Here is a 22,316-nt window from a genome sequence, read left to right on the forward strand (position 1 = left end):
GAGCAGTCCTCCAAGGACATTGAGCACAAGGAACATCACCTACTACATGATAGAACTTGTACAGGACATAATTGACATTCAATTATGAGAGCTGAATTCGGGGATCATTCATCAGGGACTGTAAAACTGTTAGTTTTCGACAGACGTGTCATCTGTTTCTGTTCCGAGAGGGAAATGCAGATTCTGTTTGTTTGATTTCTTTTCACTTTTGATATTTGTTAATGAAGGTAAACACTTTGAACTGAGTGAACGCTTCTCTGTCCAATGGTCGCATGCTAACAATGATAAGATGCTAGGCTTTGATGCGCATTGGGGAAAGAGTAGCAGCGACCTGAGAGAGGATTGTAAGGTGAGATGTGGCTAAGGACTGCCAAAGGTGCCAATTTGTGAGCATTATCCTACTTAGGTTATTGGCACAAAATTATCCCTGCCCACCTCATGCCGAGATAGAAATCTTACTCCATGTCAGTGATTTAGAATATTTTGAATAGGTGATTTAATGAAAACATGAACGATGGATAATTGTGAGTAGGATTGAGACTTCAGTCATGTTAAAGGATAAATAGCATTTAAGACTGCCTCTGCTTCTGTGCTGCAATTTCCATGTAATTCCACATTGCCATGTGAAAAACAGCAGTGAGAGTACAAACAACCGTTATCAAGAGAAGAACGCACAGATACAGTAACAACTGTTACTGTGGATTTTCAGTTCATGGTTGAAAATAAAAGTTTTAATATGCGGACACTTGACACTATTTGCATGCATTTTATTTAGAAAATCTTCCTGAAACCATGGAAGCATAAATTTTATATATTAAAATCATGAATAATGAACTTTAAGTACGTTAAAGGAATTTTTATTTGTTGTAAAATGGTATCTCTATTAAAATTAGTGCAACTCAATATACCCACTAAAGCTACATTCTTAGTGCTTGGTAGAGATGTCAGGAAATTATGTACTTGCAGATTCACAATTTTTCACTGAAATGTCTCGCAGCAAAAACACAAAGATTGGAAGTTGTGTTTAGCAATGAGAATTTGATAATGGGTGTACGGGACTTGAAGGAATACGCGGTTTAAAGCCTAATAAATTGCCCAGACCTAGAGATAATTTTGTCCTGTTCATTTGGATACTTTGACTACAAGAGTAATCAATCACACTCCTCCCAATGTTGCAAGATTCTCGCAACTTCAAATATTTCAAAGACCCCTTTCATGCCCAACAGAATCTGAACATTTCCCATCTTTGCATTTTCATCAAACTACCAATGCTAAATCCTGGGTCCCTCTCTAGTGTTCAGAAACCCTGTAACATTCACATAACCACCAAACAATGCCCATCTCCAAATGTTTGGGTCATACCATCCTCCCTTGACATTCAACAGCATTACCATTACTTAATCCCTGACCATCATTGTTTTGTGGCTTATTATTGGCCAAAAATGTAACAAATTGGCCATATAAGCATTAGCTACAAGAGCAGGTCAGGGGAATTCTCACTGGGTGAGCAACACACCTCCTGATTCCTCAAAGCCTGTCTACCATTCACTCGGCACACATCAGGAATGTGATAGAATTTCCCCACTTACCTGGAGAAACACAGTTCAACAACATTCAAGAAACTCGACACCGTCCAGGCACTATTTGATTGGCATTCCATTTGTTACTCAAAAGAATCACTCCCTAGACCATTGGTGCAGCAATGTTGTAATGTATAACATACACAAGATGTGCTTCAGTAATTTGGAAAGAATCTTCCAAACTGGTGACCTCTGTACCTACAAGGGAAAGCACCCCAAGTGGTAGAATACCTTTTTATTGTATTCTTTCATGGGATGTGACTATTGCTGGCAGCATTTGTTGCCCATTCCCAATGTCCTTGAGTGACTGAGTGGCTAACTAGGCCAATTCAGTGGGTAGTTAAGAATCAACTAAATTGCTGATGTCACAGTGACAATGAGGGCAGATTTCCTTCCCCAGAGGTCATTAGTGAATAGGTTTTGATAACATGATCACCATTATTGAGACCAAATTTTAATTTCAGATTTTATTGATCAAAATTAAATTCTACCAGCTGCCCCAATGGTGCCCTTCCTCCATCCTTGTAGGTGGCACATGCTGCTGGTACTGTGCTTAGGTGGTGGAGGAAGTAACTATTTCTGACTGTGGTGCCAAAGACATGAGCTGCTTTATCCTGAATGTTGTCAGGTTTCCTGTGTGTTTTGGAGCTGCAGTCATCCACCACATGTGGAGTATTCGATCACATTTGTAGATGGTCGACAAACTTTTGGAGTCAGGTGGAGGGTTATATTCTGCAGCATTCCTATCCTCTGACTTACTCCTGTAGCCAATTTTTATATTGGTAGTCAAGTTCCCAGGTTGTTGATAGCAAGGGTTTCAGCAATCATAACACAGTTGAATGTCATGGGGCAGTGGTTAGATTATCTTGTTTTGAAGGTGGTCATCACCTGGTATTTGTATGGCACAAGCATTACTTGCTACTTTTCAGCTCAAGCCTGGACATCGTTCAGATCGTGTTGTATTTGAACATGGCCTTTCAGTATCTGAGGAGTTGCAAGAGATGCTGAATCCTGTGCAATCATTGGTAAACATCTCAAATTCTGACCTTATTGGTGAAGGGGAGGTCATTGATGAAGCAGCTGAAGATGGTTAGGCCCAGGACATTCTCCTGAGGATCTCATGGGGAGATGTCATGGAGCTGAGATGACTGACTTCCAACAGCCACATCCATCTTTCTTGTGTCTAGGAAAGATTCCAAACAGTGGAGAGTTTTCTTCCTGATTACTGTTGACTCCAGTCTTGCTCAGCCTCCTTAATGCTGCACTCAGTCAAATGTAGAGTCGATGTCAAAAACATTCACTGCCATCTCTCCTCTGGAGCTCAACTCTTGTTTATAATTGAGCAATGACTCTAATGAAGTGAGGTGCAGTGTGGTCCTGATAGAATCGAAACTGAAACACAGTGAACAACTTATTGGTAAGCAAGTGCTGATTAGAATACGATTGATTACAACATTTGCCACTTTACTGATGATCAAGAGTAGTCTGACTGGAGAATAGTTGATGGAATCGGAATTTTCCTTATTTTTGTGTACAGGACATACTTCAGTGATCTTTTTCATTTTTGGGTAGATGTTAGCATTCTAGCTATACTGCAACAGCTTGACATTACCTTTATGCAATCTGCAAGGTCTTCTCCCAAGTTACACACCATCCTGACTTGGAATTATATTGCTGTTCCATTCGGTAAAAATTCTGGAACTCTTTTCCTAACAGCGTTGTTGGTGTACCCAAACCACATAGACCGTGGTAGTTTCAGAAGGAAGCTTACCACCACTTAGATTAGATTACTTACAGTGTGGAAACAAGCCCTTTCACTCCTACAAGTCCACACCGACCTGCCGAAGCACAACCCACTCAGACCCATTCCCCTACATTTACCCCTGCACCTAACACTACAGGCAATTTAGCATGGCCAATTCATCTAGCTTGCACATTTTTGGACTGTGGGAGGAAACCGGAGCACCCGGAGGAAACCCACGCAGACACGGGGAGAACTTGCAAACTCCACACAGACAGTTGCCTGAGGTGGGAATTGAACCCGGGTCTCTGTGTTAGCCAATAAATGTTGGCCTGTATCCCATGAATTAATTTAAAGAACAACTGCAAAACCCGTGTTCCTTGATTTCATGGCCATTGCAGAAGATTGGATGTTGAAAATTCCCTTTCGAGTTCTTCTAGATCCCATAATGTTGTCCTGCCCCAGTACATAAACTCTGTGGTTTAACCTGCAGAGTCTACCTCAATTCACTTCAAGATCCTGAGACTGAATAAAATGGAGTCCAGAAAGTTCCTGATCACTGTTCGATCTGTTTCTCTTGCAATACTGATTTCTATAGCTCTGGTATCATAGAATCATAGAATCCCGACAGTGTGGAAACAGGCCATTTGACCCAACAAGTCCACACCGACCCTCCAAAGAGTATCTCACTCAGACCCAATCCCCTACACTATCGCTTTACATTTCCCATACTAATGCACCTAACCTCCACATCCCTGAACATTATGGGCAATTTAGCATGTTGAACCCTGAGCTCAAAGTTAGCAATGCCAGGTGACAATGTGGTATTTGGTGATGATAGCTTTATCGCAGGTTTACTACAATCACATTTCTCTGTTTCAGTTCATAGGGATTTTCACCTCGATGGCAGAAGAGGCAAAGAAGTCATCACGAAGTAAACACCTGGTGACATTCACTGAATTTGCAGTTTACACTCGAGAGAAGATAATGACTTTCACAGGAAGGAACAGAAGCAGAGAAGCAGATCATTATTCAACTCAAGGAAATGTAAACTTCTAAACACGTATTCAGCATACAATACAGTATCAGGCTGAAGCTCAGGTTAACTGTAGCCTGTAGTGGTAGGGTGTATACTCGTCCTCGTAATCCCATTGCTGTCATGTCCACATAAAGATTCTGGGTCAAGGTTTAGAATAGCTCTGGTTCAGTGTAGCTCTGGTGAAAGTTTGGCAGTAAGCTACCTGCCATTTTAACTATTGATGATGCATTGGCCCAAGGACTATTCCTGATGAAGGGCTTTTGGCCGAAACGTCGATTTTCCTGCTCCTCTGATGCTGCCTGACCTGCTATGCTTTTCCAGCACCACTCTAATCTTGACTCTGGTTTCCAGCATCTGCAGTCCTTGTTTTTACCCAAGGACTAAGAAAGGCAAGCAAGGTAAAATATGATAAAAACAGGAGTCTTCTGAAGTGAAATGAAGTTCAAACTTGGAAACAGAAGTAAAGGAAATGGGACAATATTTGAGTTGGTTAAAATTAGAATCTAAATTTGTCCTTGGTTTCTTGATGGAAAACACTTACCTTCAGTGGTCATCTGCCAGAGGGAAGATCCTCTCCATTTCTCCATATCACGTAGCCTTGTTGCCTTCATCTTTTGTTGCTTTTAAAAGCCTCTAGATTTCAATTTGGAGTTGCCTTACCATCCCCATTCTCTTTCTCCCTGTATCCGTCTCCATTTGCTCCAATACCTCCAGCACATTCTCATCATTTAAAATACAACATCCGTGAAGAAAGGAATCATTTTTAAATTAACCTTGTTGCATGGTTGAGTGGTTGAAATTTTAATAAAAGGGAGCCAGTTCATTCCTCTTCACGTGGGATAATAACTGTTTGGGATTTCCTGTCTGGAATCATAGTGTTTTGGGAACCAGGATCTGACTCATAGTGTTATACAGCACAGAAGCAGAACCTTTAGTCCAACTAGTCCACGCTGACCATGTTCCCAAAGTAAACTAGTCCCACTTGTCTGCGCTTGGCTCATACCCCTCCAAACCTTTCCTATTCATTTACTTATCCAAATATGTTTTAAATGTTGTAACTGTACCCACATTCATCACTTCCTCAGGTAGCACATTCCATACATGAATCACTCTATGTAAAAACAAAGTTCCCCTTCATGTCCTTTTTAAAACTTCCAGCTCTCACCTTAAAAATATGTCCCCTTGTTTTCAACTGCCCCACCCTAGGGAAAAGACCCTTGTATTCACCTTATTCATGCTCCTCATGACTTTATAAACCTCAATAAGGTCACTTCTCAACCTTCCATACTCCAGTGAAAAAAGTTCCAGTCTTTCCAACCTATTTTTATCTCACACACTATCCATTCCTGGCAACATCCTGGTAAATCATTTCAGAATCTTTTCCAATTTAATAATATCCTTCCTATAGCAGGGTGACCCAAATTGCACACAGTACTCCAGAAAAGACCTCACTAACATCCTGTACAACCTCAACATGATGTCCTAACTCCTATACTCAAAGATCTTCTTAACCCTGTCTACCTGTAATACAAATTTCAAGAATTCTGTACCTGAACCCTAGGTCTGTCCATTTTACAACACTACTCAGGGCCCTACCATTAATTGTCTAAGTCCTGCCCTTGTTTGTTTTACCAAAATGCAATACCTCACATCCAAATTGAACTCTGCCACTTCTCAACTCATTGACCTAATTGACAAAGATCTCTTTGCAATCTTAGCTAATATTCTTCACTGTCCACTATACCACCAATATTGGTGTCAACCGCACATTTACTGAACAACCATGCCTCCAATATTCTCATCCAAATCGTTTATATAAATGACAAACAAAACTACCAATGCTTGTGGAACATTGCTAGTCACAATCCTCTGGTCCGATAAACAAACTTCCACCACTACCCTCTGTCTCCTCCCATCAGGCTAATTCTGTATCTATAGACAAGCTCACCGAATCCCATGTGATCTAACTTTACTATTTAGTGTGTCATGAAGAACCTTGTCAAAGGCTTTACTAAAGTCCATGTAAACAAAATCTACTGCTCTGTCCTCAATCTATTTGGTTACTTCCTCAAAAATCCTCAATCAAGTTTGTGAGACATGATTTCTCTTGCACAAAACCATGCTGACCATTCCTAATCAGTCCTTGCCTCTCCAAATGCATGTAAATCCTATCTTTCAGAAACACCTCCAACAACTTACTCACTATGTCAGGCTCACAGGTCTGTAGTTTGCAGGCTTCTCCTTACAGCCTTTCTTAAATTAAGGCACAACATTCAACAGCCTCCAGTCCTCCGTCACCTCATCCAAGGTATTAGATGCAAAAGATATTTCTGCTAGGGGCCCTGCAATTTCTTCCCTAACTTCCCACAATGACCTGGGATACACTTGTTCAGGTCATAGTCATGATCTTCCCACTGCAGTATTCTATTCCGCAACATAACTGAGTTTCTTGCTATGTAGCCAAACTTATCTCATTTCATTTCCTTGAAATGTGTTAACACCAATGTAAACAAGAGCCACTTCCCTTTTCCAGTGTCTTGATGGTATCACAAGCAGTATCTTTGTTTTGCCAATGTTCCAGTGCAAGATGTTTAGAGGCTGAAAACTGAGACAAGAATTGTTTCACATTGCTGTGACTCTGAGATGGAATTTCACTTTATGACTTAATGCACCTTGTATATGCTGGACTAAAAGATTCTGCTAGACGATGAGCTAGTACATTTTACTGAGTGTATTTGCACTGTGTAAATTCTGAGCATTTGTAGAATTGAGTGAGCAATTGACAGCAGCATGGTGGCTCAGTGGTTAGTACTGCTGCCTCACAGCATCAGGGGCCTGGGTTCGATTCCAGCCTCAAGCGACTGCCTGTGTCACATTTGCACATTCTCCCCATGTCTGCGTGGGTTTCCTCCCAGTGCTCCAGTTTTCTCCCACAGTCCAAAGATGTGCAGGTTAGATGAATTGGCAATGCTAAATTGCCGCTGCTCCTTGGATGCTGCCTGAACTGCTGTGCTCTTCCAGCACCACTAATCCATAAATTGTCCATAGTGTTCAGGGATGTGTAGGTTAAGTGCATTAGTCAGGGGTAAATGAAGAGTAATAGGATAGGGGGAATGGGACTGAGAGGGTTGTTCTTTGGAGGGCAGGTGTGGACTTGTTGGGCCGAATGGCCTGTCGGGATTCTATGATTCTATGACTGGATCTTGACTGCAAATGGGCGTAGGTGAAGACTTCCATTGTAAACTTGTACTGAAATAATTCTGAAAATATTATTTATATTATACTTGCTTAACAGCAATGGAATGTATGGTCACAAAAAAAATATTTTTTAAGTTGCTACATGGTCCGATATGACTGCAGTGGAATGACAACACTTTGATGTTCACTTATTTTGTGTGTGTAAAGTCATTCTTGTGTGCTGGAAAAGGAAATTATTCTTTTCCTGCTGCAGTGAAAATAATGCAATTAAACTTGGGAAAAGATTGACACACTCATCTGTTCGATATCTTCAAAAAGATGAAAAATGTCTGCTTTTTCAAATAGATAGGGAAAGAATCAATTCTGACATGTAAAATACCTTGCAATTGAGTTGTAATTTGCACACAATGTATTTATGAAAATAACGCACAAAAGAGGCTTTTCAGCCCGTTGTGTCTATGCTAGCTCTTATGAGACAGCAGTTCATATGAACATACACAGTAGGAGCAGAAGTCAATCACTTAATGTTCAAGCCTGTTCCACCGTCCAATATGACCATGGCTGAGGAAGGACGTTCCAAAGACTTGCATCCCAAAACTTGTGAGAAATCGGTTCTCCTTCAGTGACTCTAGATTCTCCTACAAGTGGAAACATCTTTTCCACTTGCATATTTATGATATAAATTGTAAAATGTTGGCCCCAGCATTGAACCTTGTGTCACATCGTTGGTTTTGTCTTGCCAAATAGAAAATGACACTTTATGCCTGTTTCATGTTTCCTGTTAGATGTACAATCTTCAGTCTGACAAACTGCATTACACCCTACACTGAGTTTTGAATTTCCATAAGAACTTTTGAAGCTGCAGATTATCAAATGCCTTCTGGAAATCCATATTCAGAACCTCCACAAGTTTCCTTTTATTCACAGCACATGTTCCTTCCTAAAACAATTCCAATGAATTTGTTAAACATGATTTCCCTTTCAAAAAAACGTTGACTCTGATTACCTGGAATTTATCTAAGTGCCTTACTATAAAGTCTTTAATGAAAGCTTTAATAAACTGCCATCAATAAAATCTTTCTTCTGACATATGTTCAGCTAACTAGCCCAATGTTTCCTGCTTTCTTTCCCTTTTTGAATAAAAGAATTAAATTCTGTTGTCTACTTGAGTTGAACTTTATCTGAATCCAGAATATTTGGAAAATTAGAACCAGCTCTCAGACTGAACACTCCTGCTCTTCTTTTTTTGTGCTCCCTCAGAGCCAGGTCTGAGTGAGCTGATCCTCTGACACTCCTATTTTTTTAAAACCCCCACACTACCGCCTAACTGCGGTAGTGTTTATTTTTTCCCCAGCACCCATGCTGCGTGTGTGCAGGTGCACCTAATATACTGGCAGAGAAATTTGCGAGAACTGCTTGGGAAGATTTAAACTAGTAAGGTGGGGGTTGGGACCCAGGGAGATAGTGAGGAAAGAGATCGATCTGAAACAGGTACAGCTGAGAACAGAAGTGAGTCAAATAGTCAGGGCAGGCAGGGACAAGGTAGGACTAATAAATTAAACTACACTAATTTCAATGCAAGGGGCCTAACAGGGAAGGCAGATGAACTCAGGGCATGGTTAGAAACATGGGACTGGGATATCATAGCAATTACGGAAACATAGCTCAGGGATGGGCAGGACTGGCAGCTTAATGTTCCAGGATACAAATGCTACAGGAAGAATAGAAAGGGAGGCAGGAGAGGAGGGGGAGTGGCATTTTTGATAAGGGATAGCATTACAGCTGTGCAGAGGGAGGATATTCCCAGAAATACATCCAGGTAAGTTATTTGGGTGGAACTGAGAAATAAGAAAGGGATGATCACCTTATTGGGATTGTATTATAGACCCCCTAATAGTCAGAGGGAAATTGAGAAACAAACATGTGAGGAGATCTCAGCTATCTGTAAGAATAATAGCATAGTTATGGTAGGGGATTTTAACTTTCCAAACATCGACTGGGACTGCCATAGTGTTAAAGGTTTAGATGGAGAGGAATTTCTTAACTGTATACAAGACAATTTTCTGATTGAGTATGTGGATGTACCTACTAGAGAAGGTGCAAGACTTGACCTACTCTTGGGAAATAAGGCAGGGCAGGTGACTGAGGTGTCAGCGGGCGAGCACTTTGGGGCAAGAGACCATAATTCAATTCATTTTAAAATCGTGATGGAAAAGGATAGACCAGATCTAAATGTTGAAGGTCTAAATTGGAGAAAGGTCAATTTTGACGGTATTAGGCAAGAACATTCGAAAGCTGATTGGAGGCAGATGTTCACAGGTAAAGGAACGGCTGGAAAATGGGAAGCCTTCAGGAATGAGATAACAAGAATCCAGAGAAAGTATATTCCTGTCAGAGTGAAAGGGAAGGCTGGTAGGTATAGGGAATGCTGGACGACTAAAGAAATTGAGGGTTTGGTATAGAAAAAGAAGGAAGCATATGTCAGGTATAGACAGGATAGATCGAGTGAATCCTTAGAAGAGTATAAAGGAAGTAGGAGTATACTTAACAGGGAAGGGCAAAACAGGGACATGAGATAGCTTTGGCAAATAGAATTAAGGAGAATCCAAAGGGTTTTTACAAATATATTAAGGACAAAAGGGTAACTAGGGAGAGAATAGGGCCCTTCAAAGATCTGCAAGGCGGCCTGTGTGTGGAGCCACAGAAAATGGGGGAGATACTAAATGAATATTTTGCATCAGTATTTACATGGAAAAGGATATGGAAGATACAGACTTTAGGGAAATAGATGGTGACATCTTGCAAAATGTCCAGATTACAGAGAAGAAAGTGCTGGATGTCTTAAAACGGTTAAAAGTGGATAACTTCCCCAGGACATGATCAGGTGTACCCGAGAACTCTGTGGGAAGCTAGAGAAGTGATTGCTGGGCCTCTTGCTGAGATATTTGTATCATCGATAGTCACAGGTGAGGTGCCGGAAGACCGGAGGTTGACAAACGTGGTGGCACTGTTTAAGAAGGGCGGTAAAGACAAGCCAGGGAACTATAGACCGGTGAGCCTGACCTCGGTGGTGGGCAAGTGTTGGAGGAAATCCTGAGGGACAGAATGTACATGTATTTAAAAGGCAAGGACTGATTAGGGATAGTCAACATGGCTTTGTGTATGGGAAATCATGTCTCACAAACTTGATTGAATTTTTTGAACAAGTAACAAAGAAGATTGATGAGGGCAGAACAGTAGGTGTGATCTATATGGACTTCAGTCAGGCGTTCGACAAGGTTCCCATGGGAGACTGATTAGCAAGGTTAGATCTCATGGAATACAGGGAGAACTAGCCATTTGGACACAGAACTGGCTCAAAAGTAGAAGACAGAGGGTGGTGGTGGAGGGTTGTTTTTCAGACTGGAGGCCTGTGACCAGTGGAGTGCCACAAGGATCAGTGCTGGGCCCTCTACTTTTTGTCATTTACATAAATGATTTGGAAGCGAGCATAAGAGGTAAAGTTAGTAAGTTTGCAGATGGCACCAAAATTGGAGGTATAGTGGACAGCGAAGAGGGTTACCTCAGATTATAACAGGATCTGGACCAGATGGGCAATGGGCTGAGAAGTGGCAGATGGAGTTTAATTCTGATAAATGCGAGGTGCTGCATTTTGGGAAAGCAAATCTTAGCAGGACCTAGGGTTCCAGGGAGTGTTGCTGAACAAAGAGACCTTGGAGTGCAGGTTCATAGCTCCTTGAAAGTGGAGTCACAGGTAGATAGGATAGTGAAGAAGGCGTTTGGTATGTTTTCATTTATTGGTCAGAGTATTGAATACAGGAGTTGGGAGGTCATGTTGCAGCTGTACAGGACATTGGTTAGGCCACTGTTGGAATATTGCTTGCAATTCTGGTCTCCTTCCTGTCGGAAAGATGTTGTGAAACTTGAAAGGGTTCAGAAAAGATTTACAAGGATGTTGCCAGGGTTGGAGGATCTGAGCTGCAGGGAGAGGCTGAACAGGCTGGGGCTGTTTTCATTGAAGCGTCTGAGGCTGAAGGGTAACCTTATAGAGGTTTACAAAATTATGAGGGGCATGGTTAGGGTAAATAGGCAAAGTCTTTTCCCTGGGGTTGGGGAGTCCAGAACTAGAGGGCATAGGTTTAGGGTGAGAGGGGAAAGATATAAAAGAGACCTAAGGGGGCAATTTTTTCACGCAGAGGGTGGTATGTGTATGGAATGAACTGCCAGAGGATGTGGTGGAGGCTGGTACAATTGCAACATTTAAGAGGCATTTGGATGGGTCTACGAATAGGAAGGATTTGGAGGGATATGAGCCGGGTGCCGGCAGGTGGGACTAGATTGGGTTGGGATATCTGGTTGGCATGGACGGGTTGGACCGAAGGGTTTGTTTCCATGCTGTACATCTCTTTGATTCTAAGTCATGGATGGTGGGTCTGGCTGTTGGTATTTTACTTTCCCATTGAAATATGACTATTCTTAGTGGTCTGAAATATCGATTTAAATGTCTACAGTCCGTTTCTATGGACCCACTTTTAACCAAATTCCCTCTGGCCGGATCTGCTTTCATATCCTTATCATGGACATTATTTACGTTTAAAATACTAGTCTTTGACCCACTCTTCCTTTCCTCAAAATTCAATAAAATCATTGTCCCACTGCATAGGGATGCTTTAAGTGTGAAGAAATTAATTTGTTCTAACCTATTTTTCTATTCTAGCTGACTATCTCGTTGACTCTAGAATGTGCAGATTCAAAAAGCATTTCTGAGAACATTCAGTTAACTTATTTCTTTGGCTACCTTTGACTGATTTTTCTGGTTTGTGTGTAAATTAAAATCCCCTGTGATTATTGCCCTCCATTTCTGGCAAGTTTATATTATTCCTTTATGTTCCATCCTACTGTTGGTTACTGTTAGGGGTCTTTACACCACTCCTAAATGTAATTTCTTGACTTATCATCTCTCATCTTAACCCAAATTAGTTTTACGTCATGTTTTCCTGAATTTTGGTCATCTATCTGTGTTGTGTTAATTTCCTGATGAGTTAACAGGGCCTCCTCTCCACTTTTGCATTACTTCATGTTCTTCCAAAATCTCATGTACTCTTCAATATTCCATCTTAATCTATTTTATCCTGCGACCATGACATTTCATGGCTGTCAAATCGGTTTAGGTGATCAGTTACTCTTTTGCTTCAAATGTCACATGCATTCAGATTTTGAACCTTTAGTTCAAGACGAGGGGACATATTTTGAGATGAAAGAAGGAAGATTTTAAAAGGACACGAGGGGCACTGTTTTTACACAGAGTGCTTCATGCATAGAATGAACTTCCAGAGGAAATGTGAATATGGGGACCATGGCAATGTTTAAAAGACACTTGGATAAGTTTGTGAATAGTAAAAGTTTGGAAGGATATGGGCCAAGCGCAGGAAGATTGGAAGAGTTTAGTTTGAGATTATGATCAGCATGGACAGGTTAAACCGAAGGGTCTGTTTCCATGCTTTATGACTCTATGACTAATGTTGTGCTTTTATTATTTTTGTCACCTCTTACCTACTAATTTATTTTGAAATTAGTACTTTCGTGTCATGGTCTGATTATCTTTTCTCATAATAATTCCTTTATCTCGTGTCTTGTCTCTACTCTTCACAAAGTGATAGTGTCATATAGTGTGGAAACAGACCCTTCGGTCTAACTCATTCACGCTGACCAAGTTTCCCAAACTAAATGAATCCCATTTGCCCGGTTCTGAGAAAGGATCACCGGACCCGAAACTTTACCCTTGATTTCTGTTCACAGATGCTGCCAGATCTGCTGAATTTCTCCAGCAATTTCTGGTTTTGTTTCAGATCTCCAGCATCTGCCGTTCTTTATTTGTTCAGCTATGGGGTTTGAGAAGATTGAAGAGGGAAGGTAGATTAAGGCTGTGTGTGGATTTGAAAATATTGATGAGAATCTTTGTGGTTTTATTTGCATAACCTAGAAAAACTGATTAAATAATAATATAATAAAAGGAATGTTAATCCTAGAATACAAGTATTTGATACATTCTTTGTTTTCTAACAGAACTTTTACTTAGATGAGTTTGAAAACTTGATGGATGAACTGTTGTTCCGATTGAATGCGCTCTCAAACAGCCTTCACCACTCTCTCCCAGCAAAACCACATTTTCTGGGGGACAGCCCTTCTGGATTGGGCCATGGCTATTACTACAACCAACGATCTGAGGTTAGGTGACTAATATTCAAATATGATGAAAGGAATTTGTGACTCTTGTTCTCATTTTGCGTCTCTCCACTGGTCTTAGTTTCTTAAAACCAATGTTAAAACCATTCTTTCCATGTTTGACTTCTCTGAATTATTTCAGAAAGTTTACCACAATATTTGATTTGTTGCTGTCACATGTCCTGAGATACAGTGAAAAGTGTTGTTTTAAGTGCTTCACAGGCAGATCGTAGTGCATCAGGGGAACAGACTGGACTGCAGGATGCAGTGTTACAGCTACTGAGAAGATGCAAAGAGAGGTCAACATTAACATTAAAGAGGTCAATTTAAAAGTCTGATAACAGTAGGGAATATATGTTTTAGTATTTAAATTTCAGGTCGTAGAAGTGTGAGAAACGTAAGTTGGTTTCTATGATTCATTAATTGGAATAAACACATTCCATATAAGGAGGAAAGGAAGCAAGTTGACCTAAATTGTGGATTTCAAGTGACTGATTATGAGCAGACCTTTGACCTCTGTCTTTTAAGCTAATTATAAATTTATTCTAGATCACATCGTAGTGTAATGCGTGCTTAAATTATTGAGTAATTTACATGAGTGATGACTGCAAATCCAACATAAGGTTTGGAAGAATTAAACCATTTGTTTCCTTTTAGAATCATACCTTTCATGAAAATCATTTGGAACATAAAATTTACAAACTTGAAGAAGAACTGTTTAGAAATAATCTGCAGTTTTATGAACTTTTACTGCCAGGAAGAGAGCACCATTCTGATTCAGACATCACAGATTTCAAGACTTTACGGTAAAGGATTAATTGTGATGTGGTGCTGGGTTCGGAGGGAAACAGGGCACATATATATTCTCATAGATGCTGAGATATGACTTTTGTGACATGAAAACATATATTTTTAAACATTGATCTTTGTTTAGTTGATCTGGTTGATGGTTCTGGTCCAGAACTCAGGTTGTCTCCACTTCCAGTGTTGGTGAACACAATGGGTGGAATACTGTCACCCACCCATGCTTGGCCCTCTTGAGGGGCATATATGTGGCATATGTAGGATCTCTCATTCTGGAACTGTTATAGTAATTGACTGATTAAGGCCAGACAAGGTCCTTATATGGCTTTATGGATATTCCAATGTTAGGCTAGATCCTAGTTACATATAGTGCCAGCCTAGATTTTGGCTATCCAGATACATTGGAAGGGTTGTAAATTTTCATCTGAATAATTCGCTTTTGCTGCTCTTTCCTCATGTCATTTTCAATATTTGCTTGGAGAGATTTTTGCTGGTTCTTATTTTCTAATAGCTCGTTCTTGTGGTGACAATTACAGAGAAATGTAATTGACGGAGAAATGGAGCAGAAAGCTGGCTGCAGAGGTAGCAGTTAAGCCTGTTCTTCAGTAATATCAATGAAGATTATGCAGCGAGTTGCCCCAAAGCATCACTTGTTCTCGGAGTATTGACTATTGTTCGTGTAGCATGGCTAGAAGTGGTGCTACTTGAACAGCATCTGAGTAGAGATGTGTCGGGAAAAGGAAATTGGCTTCAGAATTATCCAGGAGCTCCTTTGATTCTGCACCCCCTGAAAATTATATTACCGGCCTGAGGCCATGGCTTTAGTTTTTTTGCTTATTTACAATCAATTGCATGCAAGATGTTTAAACACCAGTATCCTCATCTAAGCTAACCTGCTCAGCCTCAAGGTGGAAAGCTCTCCTTAAATATTTTATACTTGCATCACTCCATTTGGGAGTGAGTTTCACATTCTCACTTCTCTTTGGGTAAAGAAGTTTCCTTTGAATACCTTATAGGATATCATTCCTTTGTGACAATCTTGTAGTCATGGTGCTTAGTTATGCTAATCCCCAAAGGAGGAACATATTCTCTGTCCAACTTCTTTATCAAAATTGTTTATGAACTTGAAGATTTCTTTTAAATTTTTCTTGAAGCAAGGTCAAGGTGAAAACCTCAGCTTGTTAGTCTTTTGCTTTATGGTACATGGTATCACTCGTGTGAGGCTCCTTGGAACCTATTCCATCAGTCCGTATCCTTTTTCGAAAACAGTGACCAGAACTGCATGCAGTGCGGTTGAACAAAGATTTGATACAGGTTTAGCATAACCTCTCTACTTTGCAATTCTGTGTCACTGGCAGTAAAAACAATTGCTTGCAGTGCTTTTGATAATGTCCATGCTGACTGACTGTGCAACCTTTATTGATTGCTGTGTTTGTATTTCAAGATTCCATTGTTCCACAATCACAACTAACGTTGCACATTCCAAATTACAGGTGACCTCCTATATTTCCTACCGAAATATGCAACCTCACATTTAACTAGTGCTGACTATAATGCGCTTTGAGATCTCCCGTTTACTTTATGAATTAAAACGCAGCTCTTTGCAGTATTTTGTCATACAGGAGGCAATGTGTCCCTTTCCAAATTTGGAGTTCCTGTCCTTTGACCTTCAATCAGTCTGAGCAAGCTGCACCAAATAAAAGGGGAGAATCCAGCAGTCTGCAGAAGTAGACTTGGGCTCGATCAGTTGAATTCTGTCTTGAACCACCCCCTCACCCTGTCCCAGGGTTGACTTTTCATTCTAAGATGGACTCAAGAACAGGCGGTGGGGGTTGCCTAAATGCGTGCTGCCAAATTCCAGCCATACTTTCAGAGATATGGCTTGAAGTGTAAGGGCTACTTGGGCTACCACACACAGACAGCATGCCACCTTTTACGATATGTCACAGGCTGACTATGCCCAAAGTCCCCTATGTGTAAGGAATAGGTCAGATATCTGAAAATGGTGGTAACCCTCATCATAGACAGGTTCTTCCTCCCCACAGTCGCCATGTTTTAGTTGAAAGATGAAAGCACCCTCCCACTCCCTCTCCCACACTTGTAATGGGCTACAGCTCCCTGCATGCAGGAAGGTCTCCTACTGGCCCTCAGATACATTGACTCCAATGTTGGAGTCCTGACCCAAATAGACAAATTTCTGCCCTCAGTCTCAGTCACTGAAAAGAAAGATGAAACAAAATAAAATCAGTTATTTGTCCCCTTCCTTTTGGGCCTGATTGATATCATGGTCAGTATTGGCTGGAAGTTTGGTAACATACCTCACTCCCCTCCACTACCCTTTCCTCTCCACCCAAGTTAACCATCCAAAGACTGCTCCAATCCCACCAGCATAGGAAGCCGGCCAGACTAATTTCCACTGCTTTGAGGGACATGAACAACAAAGAAGTCTATTGAATGACAATCTTCCCCTTTGTCCTACAGTTCATGTGTTCTGTGTGCACACTTTGGCAGGATCGCTTTTGGAGAGCAGTGTTTAAATTTCAATGTCGGTACTTTTTCAGCAGCACATTTGTTTGTAACCACTGCAATTCCTTTTTTATTATTTTTTACTTCAGGTCCAAGCTCGAGTTGGAGACCCTCCATCAACTAAAGTTGCGCCAAGAAAAAATGTATGAAACATCGGAGAGTGCTCAAAATGACAATGTACCCGAGGACCCTCCAAAGAACGTTGAGGCGGATCTTTCCACTGCACTGAATGACTTTTCATTCCCTGACGACAACGTTATAAAAATTGTGCCTTGTTGTGCTCCAAACCCATGTGAAACAATTTGCAATTCTGTTTCAGAATCTTACAGTACTTCCATCAACAAAGATTCTGCACAGCCAGAAGACACATTGAGTGCTGAACATTATAATCTTGCAAACTTAGGAGACACATTGCCCCATGTACTGTGTGGAATAAAATGCCCTGAGAAGCAGGCGGCACAAACACGGATGCTTGAGAGTAGAGCGACTGGTCAGCACCGCTGCTCCTCAGCTAGCACGTTAGGTAAGAACCGTAAGCAGCTTAAACGCTCCCACACCACAGTGATTCAGATCCTTGATAACTCCAAGGAATTAGCAGTTGAAACATTTAAGATTTCGGAGCAAGCCAGTTTTGATCCTTCAACTCAATGCTTTGGAAGGTCCATTATAACATCAAGCTCCAGACAACACCCTTCAGCCAAAGTGCACCAGAACAAAGTGCTAGAGGAACAGAAAGGGAGTAAAAACAAACCTGTTAATTTACCAGAGAAACTCGAAAGTTCAATTTTATCTTCACAGGGTAATGGTGGCCAGAATGAAAATATGGATGTTCCAGACCTTCCAGGATCTATAAAACAGTGCTGGTAACGGAATGCTTCCCAATAAAATGGAGACCCTTCATTACTTATCCCTCTTGACTTAAAAATATTCCACTTTCAAACATGTTAATCACAAATGGAAAACAGATTGGTTTCACATATGAGGAATGTTAAGTACATTGGATAAATGAATGCTCATGGAAAAAGTCAGCAATCGTTTTGAGAGAGCTTAAAACTAATCTACACGTGGAAATGTTTTCATGGTCCTCAAAAGTTAAAGCATTGTGTGATATAATTCAAACTACGAAACCTTATTGGAAAATTGAGAATCTGGTTTATTTCTTGTTCAGATACCACATGCATTGTTATCTACCAATAATACCATTTGTGTTTTGGACTGCTTCCAGAAAAAGTTACAGTTACTCTATATAATGATTACATAATACTTTGTTCCCTACATTCTTATTTGCTCAAGCTGAATGCCTGTGTTTTCCTCATCTTTCCCACGTTTGCATTCTCCCTCACCTGCACAGGACATCCATAATTTATTCCCTAATCACCTCTAAATGCTGTTCTATTTCTTCTTAATTTCAGTTCTCACTCTCTCCTACCCCTAAACATCCATATCTACATAATCAGCATGTCAACTTTCTCATTGTTTAAATGCACTAATACATTTCCATGTAGGGGGTCCACTGTCAAAGTCCCAATCATACTTGCCTGGACTTTAGTTCTTAATACTCCATGGCAAGCAATATTTGTTCTCCTATTGAAATGCTGCCAACTCTGAAACTACTGTCGCAGGTTCCCACACTCTGGTATTACTATGTACCTTAAATAGAATTTATCCCCCATATGTATTGTTGAGCAACTTTTTGTATATTACCCTTTGTGTTGTGAACTTCAAAGTAATTGCTTTCTTAAATTACTATAGAAGAATAAATACCTGGCCAAAAATACCTCTAATTTTCCCTTAAAATTGGCAATAAATTGCAGGTTTTTCGAATTGTTATACATCAACACATGCAGTAACTTATACTTCTGTAACCTCTTTATCCTGGTAAAGCATCCCAAAGTGCTTCACAGTGGACTTCTGAATAGCAAACAATGCCATTGGAGATCTGACTGTTCAGTCCGTTACCGGAAATCTGAATACATTGCACAACATCATTAGAAATCCATGTATAGGCCATTAATAGCAACTATTTAGATTTGTTCCACATGTTTTAAATGTCTTAATTCTTTCAAAGTTTACATTGTTATGTGGTCTTAATTGATAAAAGTGGTCTTAAGGTATAAGTAATTTTTATGCATCTGCATAGATGGAAATAGTCATTGCGTAATTAGGTGGAAAATAGAAATTCACACCAAAATTTCAGTAAGGAGTATTGCAAAATTTGATGGTTTTAATGGGTCTCCCCCTTTTTGATTATTTATTTTTCAATCTAATTAGCTGTTTAAACAGGTATCCTCAGATGTACGTAAAACTTATTAGCGATGTGTATTGAGAAACATTCAAAGTACTTTGTTTTGCATTTTAGTATGACAATGGGAGTCGCCACTTTAGGATTCAAAAAAAACAATTATACTTATACCAGTACATTGATTTAGCATTCTGGGGCTTATTGAACATTTGCACTGATATTCAGTGGAAGTAATTGTAACATGAACAGGATGTGGTAATGTTACAAGGTCATAACTGTTGGCAAAAATAAAATAACATTGTAACTTATTCATATATCTCGAGTAGTGATAGATCTTTCACTTTTTGCACTGCCAACAAAGAAAACAATTATGCAAGAATACAGAGTTAGTTGGTTCGAGCTCTTCATGTCACCCATTGTTTTCAAACAATGCAATGTAATCAAGTTTTTAGGATTTTGTTTTTCTTTTGGCATCCAGCATGGGAATGGCACAAAAAGAAGTAGACTTCCACAATTGGAAAGTATAGAAATTTCTCCGATCGAATCATTCAATCATTAGTCCATGCTGTGTTAATGATAGCTATACTGGTAGTAAGGACAAATGGGGTTTTTCTTGCTCACTAGCTGGGACCATCACTGAAAATGGACATTTGTTCATGTGAAGGCCAGTATTGACATTAGTAGTCTTCCTCCATTGAAACACCTCAAACATGGTGATAGTCTCCTCAGCAAGTGCCAGAAGTTGTCTCTGTCTATAGAATTGTTCTCTGGACTAGTCTAACTCAGAGATATTAACAGAGAGAAAAGTCAGGTAAATTTAGATTCTACATAATACTGTTTATGTTATTGTTTCATTGTAAGAAATAAAAGCACCATGGATTAACTTAGCACTGATAATAAGAAAGCATACTTAAAGATTGCTTGGCAGTGTAGAAGAATTAATATAGAAGAGTGTGGGTTTTGATCAGAACAAAACAACGGCTTGGATGTAATGTTTCCTTTATTGATTAGTAGGCATGAAATTATATCCCAGTGAAACTCTCAGCTTTCAAGAGTGGAAGGGAAATGAGGAGCAAATTGGAAAAATGTTAGAAAGTGCATAAATACAAAGGCCATTATTTCTGGACTGAGAGAAATGCATAAACACAACTTTTCATTTGTACAGTTTATTTAACAGTTTCCTCCTATTGCATTTGGGGCATATATTATACTATTCCTTATTTTAACTTTATTGATTATTTTAACTCACAACAATGATACATCCATGATTACTTAATTGATTGCATTCCCAGGCTTAGAATATTCCCAGGCTTAGAATATTTATTTTGTGATACAGTTTCCATTCTTTAATGAATCTTACACTGTTATGCCATTTCTGCTGAAGTTCCACTCATACTGGCTTTCAGAAGTCTGTCTAAACCAGAAAACCATTAATAGCCTTTTTTTAACCAACCTTTCTGATTTGTAGAAAATCTCTCACACATGATTTCAATCTTCCATTCTTCGACCTGATGAGACAGTTTATACCAAATATGGTCATACTGGTTCTGATCCAAGTTTCCTTTGACAGGTTGAATACTTTTCAAAATCCTATTTACCCATGTAGTTCGAAGAGTCAGAAATCATTAGCAATTGCTTCAAATAAAAGATACAAGCATTCGATCAAATTTAAAATGAATGGGGCAAATGTGAACCTTGCTCATAAGATATTTCCCCTCTTTACTCCTGCTAAGAAATATTTGCACGGATGGTTAGCTAGATTGGATAGCATGGTATTATTTAAAAAGTATTTAAGGAAGTCCTTAACATAATTAAAGGTGCTTTCAAGTATTACTGCAAAGTGCCCATGGTACTGTCTCTTTCTGTTGACATTGGTTAATTGAGTTAATTTTTATTTCTGTATAAAAGTAAAATTTTTGCAAAAGGTAGCAGAATAACATTACCATTTCCACTCGCATCCAGCTGCAGAAGTTTGCAGACTAGTTTCATGTTTGTTTAGCCTGCAGCTGGAAACATTTGGAAACAATTACATAATGTAACCTTTGAACAAAATAATTTACTGATGTATAATTAAACTTGATTTTTTTAGTTCAGCATTTAAATGCCCAACTTAAACTTTCATAAGATGGCCTGAGATTAAGCCAACCTGTTCACCACCTTGGTATCACATTTTATCTGAAAGTCTTATTTTCATGTCACCACTAAGAATGCCTGTTTTCACTTCCACGACATTGCCTGATTTGTCCCTGCATCTGCTCAACAACTCACCACCCTCATTTATACTTCTGTTACTTCCAGACTTGACTATGTCTCCCATATTCTAAACTTGAGGTCATAGAAACCTCTGCTGCTCAGCCTCTATTCACAGCAGGTCCTTGCTCCTCAGGCAAAAGTGAGGACTGAATATGCTGGAAAGCAGAATCTAAATTAGAGTGGCACTGGAAAAGCACAGCAGGTGAGGAGCAGGAAATTCGGCGTTTCGGGTAAAAGCCCTTCATTCAGGGAGCCTCCAGGGTGGAGAAGGAGCCTTCCACATCCGTCAAAGTTTCACCTGCACATCCACCAATGTCATTTATTGTACCTGTTGCTCCCGATATGTCCTCCTTTACATTGGGAAGACTGGACGCCTTGTCGCAGAGCACTTTAGAGAACACCTCCAGGACACCCGCACCAATCAACCCCACCGCCCCGTGGCCCAACATTTCAACTCACCCTCCCATTCTGCCGAGGACATGCAGGTCCTGGGCCTCCTTCACCGCCGCTCCCTCAGCAACCGACGTCTGGACGAAGATCGCCTCATCTTCCGCCTCGGAACGCTTCAACCCCAGGACATCAATGTGGATTACACCAGTTTCCTAATTTCCCCTCGCCCCACCTTACCCCAGTTCCAACCCTGGCCAGTGACACCCTCATTAGGGACAGGTGATATATGCAGGCCTGGCCAGTGACACCCTCATTAGG

The 22,316-nt window shown here is 40.2% G+C and overlaps 1 protein-coding gene across 8 annotated transcripts in view; it reads left to right on the plus strand.

Moving 5' to 3' along the window:
- The window catches only part of pkd1l1 (polycystin 1 like 1, transient receptor potential channel interacting), a 288,595-nt gene extending 268,932 nt beyond the window's left edge, over positions 1-19,663 (plus strand). For all 8 annotated transcript variants that reach the window (XM_087987215.1, XM_087987214.1, XM_087987219.1 and 5 more), the window contains 4 exons: positions 4,204-4,368; positions 13,625-13,786; positions 14,441-14,589; positions 17,203-19,663. In XM_087987215.1, the coding sequence (XP_087843341.1) occupies positions 4,204-4,368; positions 13,625-13,786; positions 14,441-14,589; positions 17,203-17,980 (1,254 nt within the window). In that variant the 3' untranslated portion in view covers positions 17,981-19,663. The remainder of the gene's footprint in view (positions 1-4,203; positions 4,369-13,624; positions 13,787-14,440; positions 14,590-17,202) is intronic.
- The last annotated feature ends 2,653 nt before the right edge of the window (positions 19,664-22,316 follow it).

Source organism: Chiloscyllium plagiosum, unplaced genomic scaffold (assembly GCF_037043375.1).
Source record: "Chiloscyllium plagiosum isolate Xiang-an unplaced genomic scaffold, Cpla_swu_hap1 HiC_scaffold_5, whole genome shotgun sequence".
Classification (NCBI taxonomy): domain Eukaryota; kingdom Metazoa; phylum Chordata; class Chondrichthyes; order Orectolobiformes; family Hemiscylliidae; genus Chiloscyllium; species Chiloscyllium plagiosum.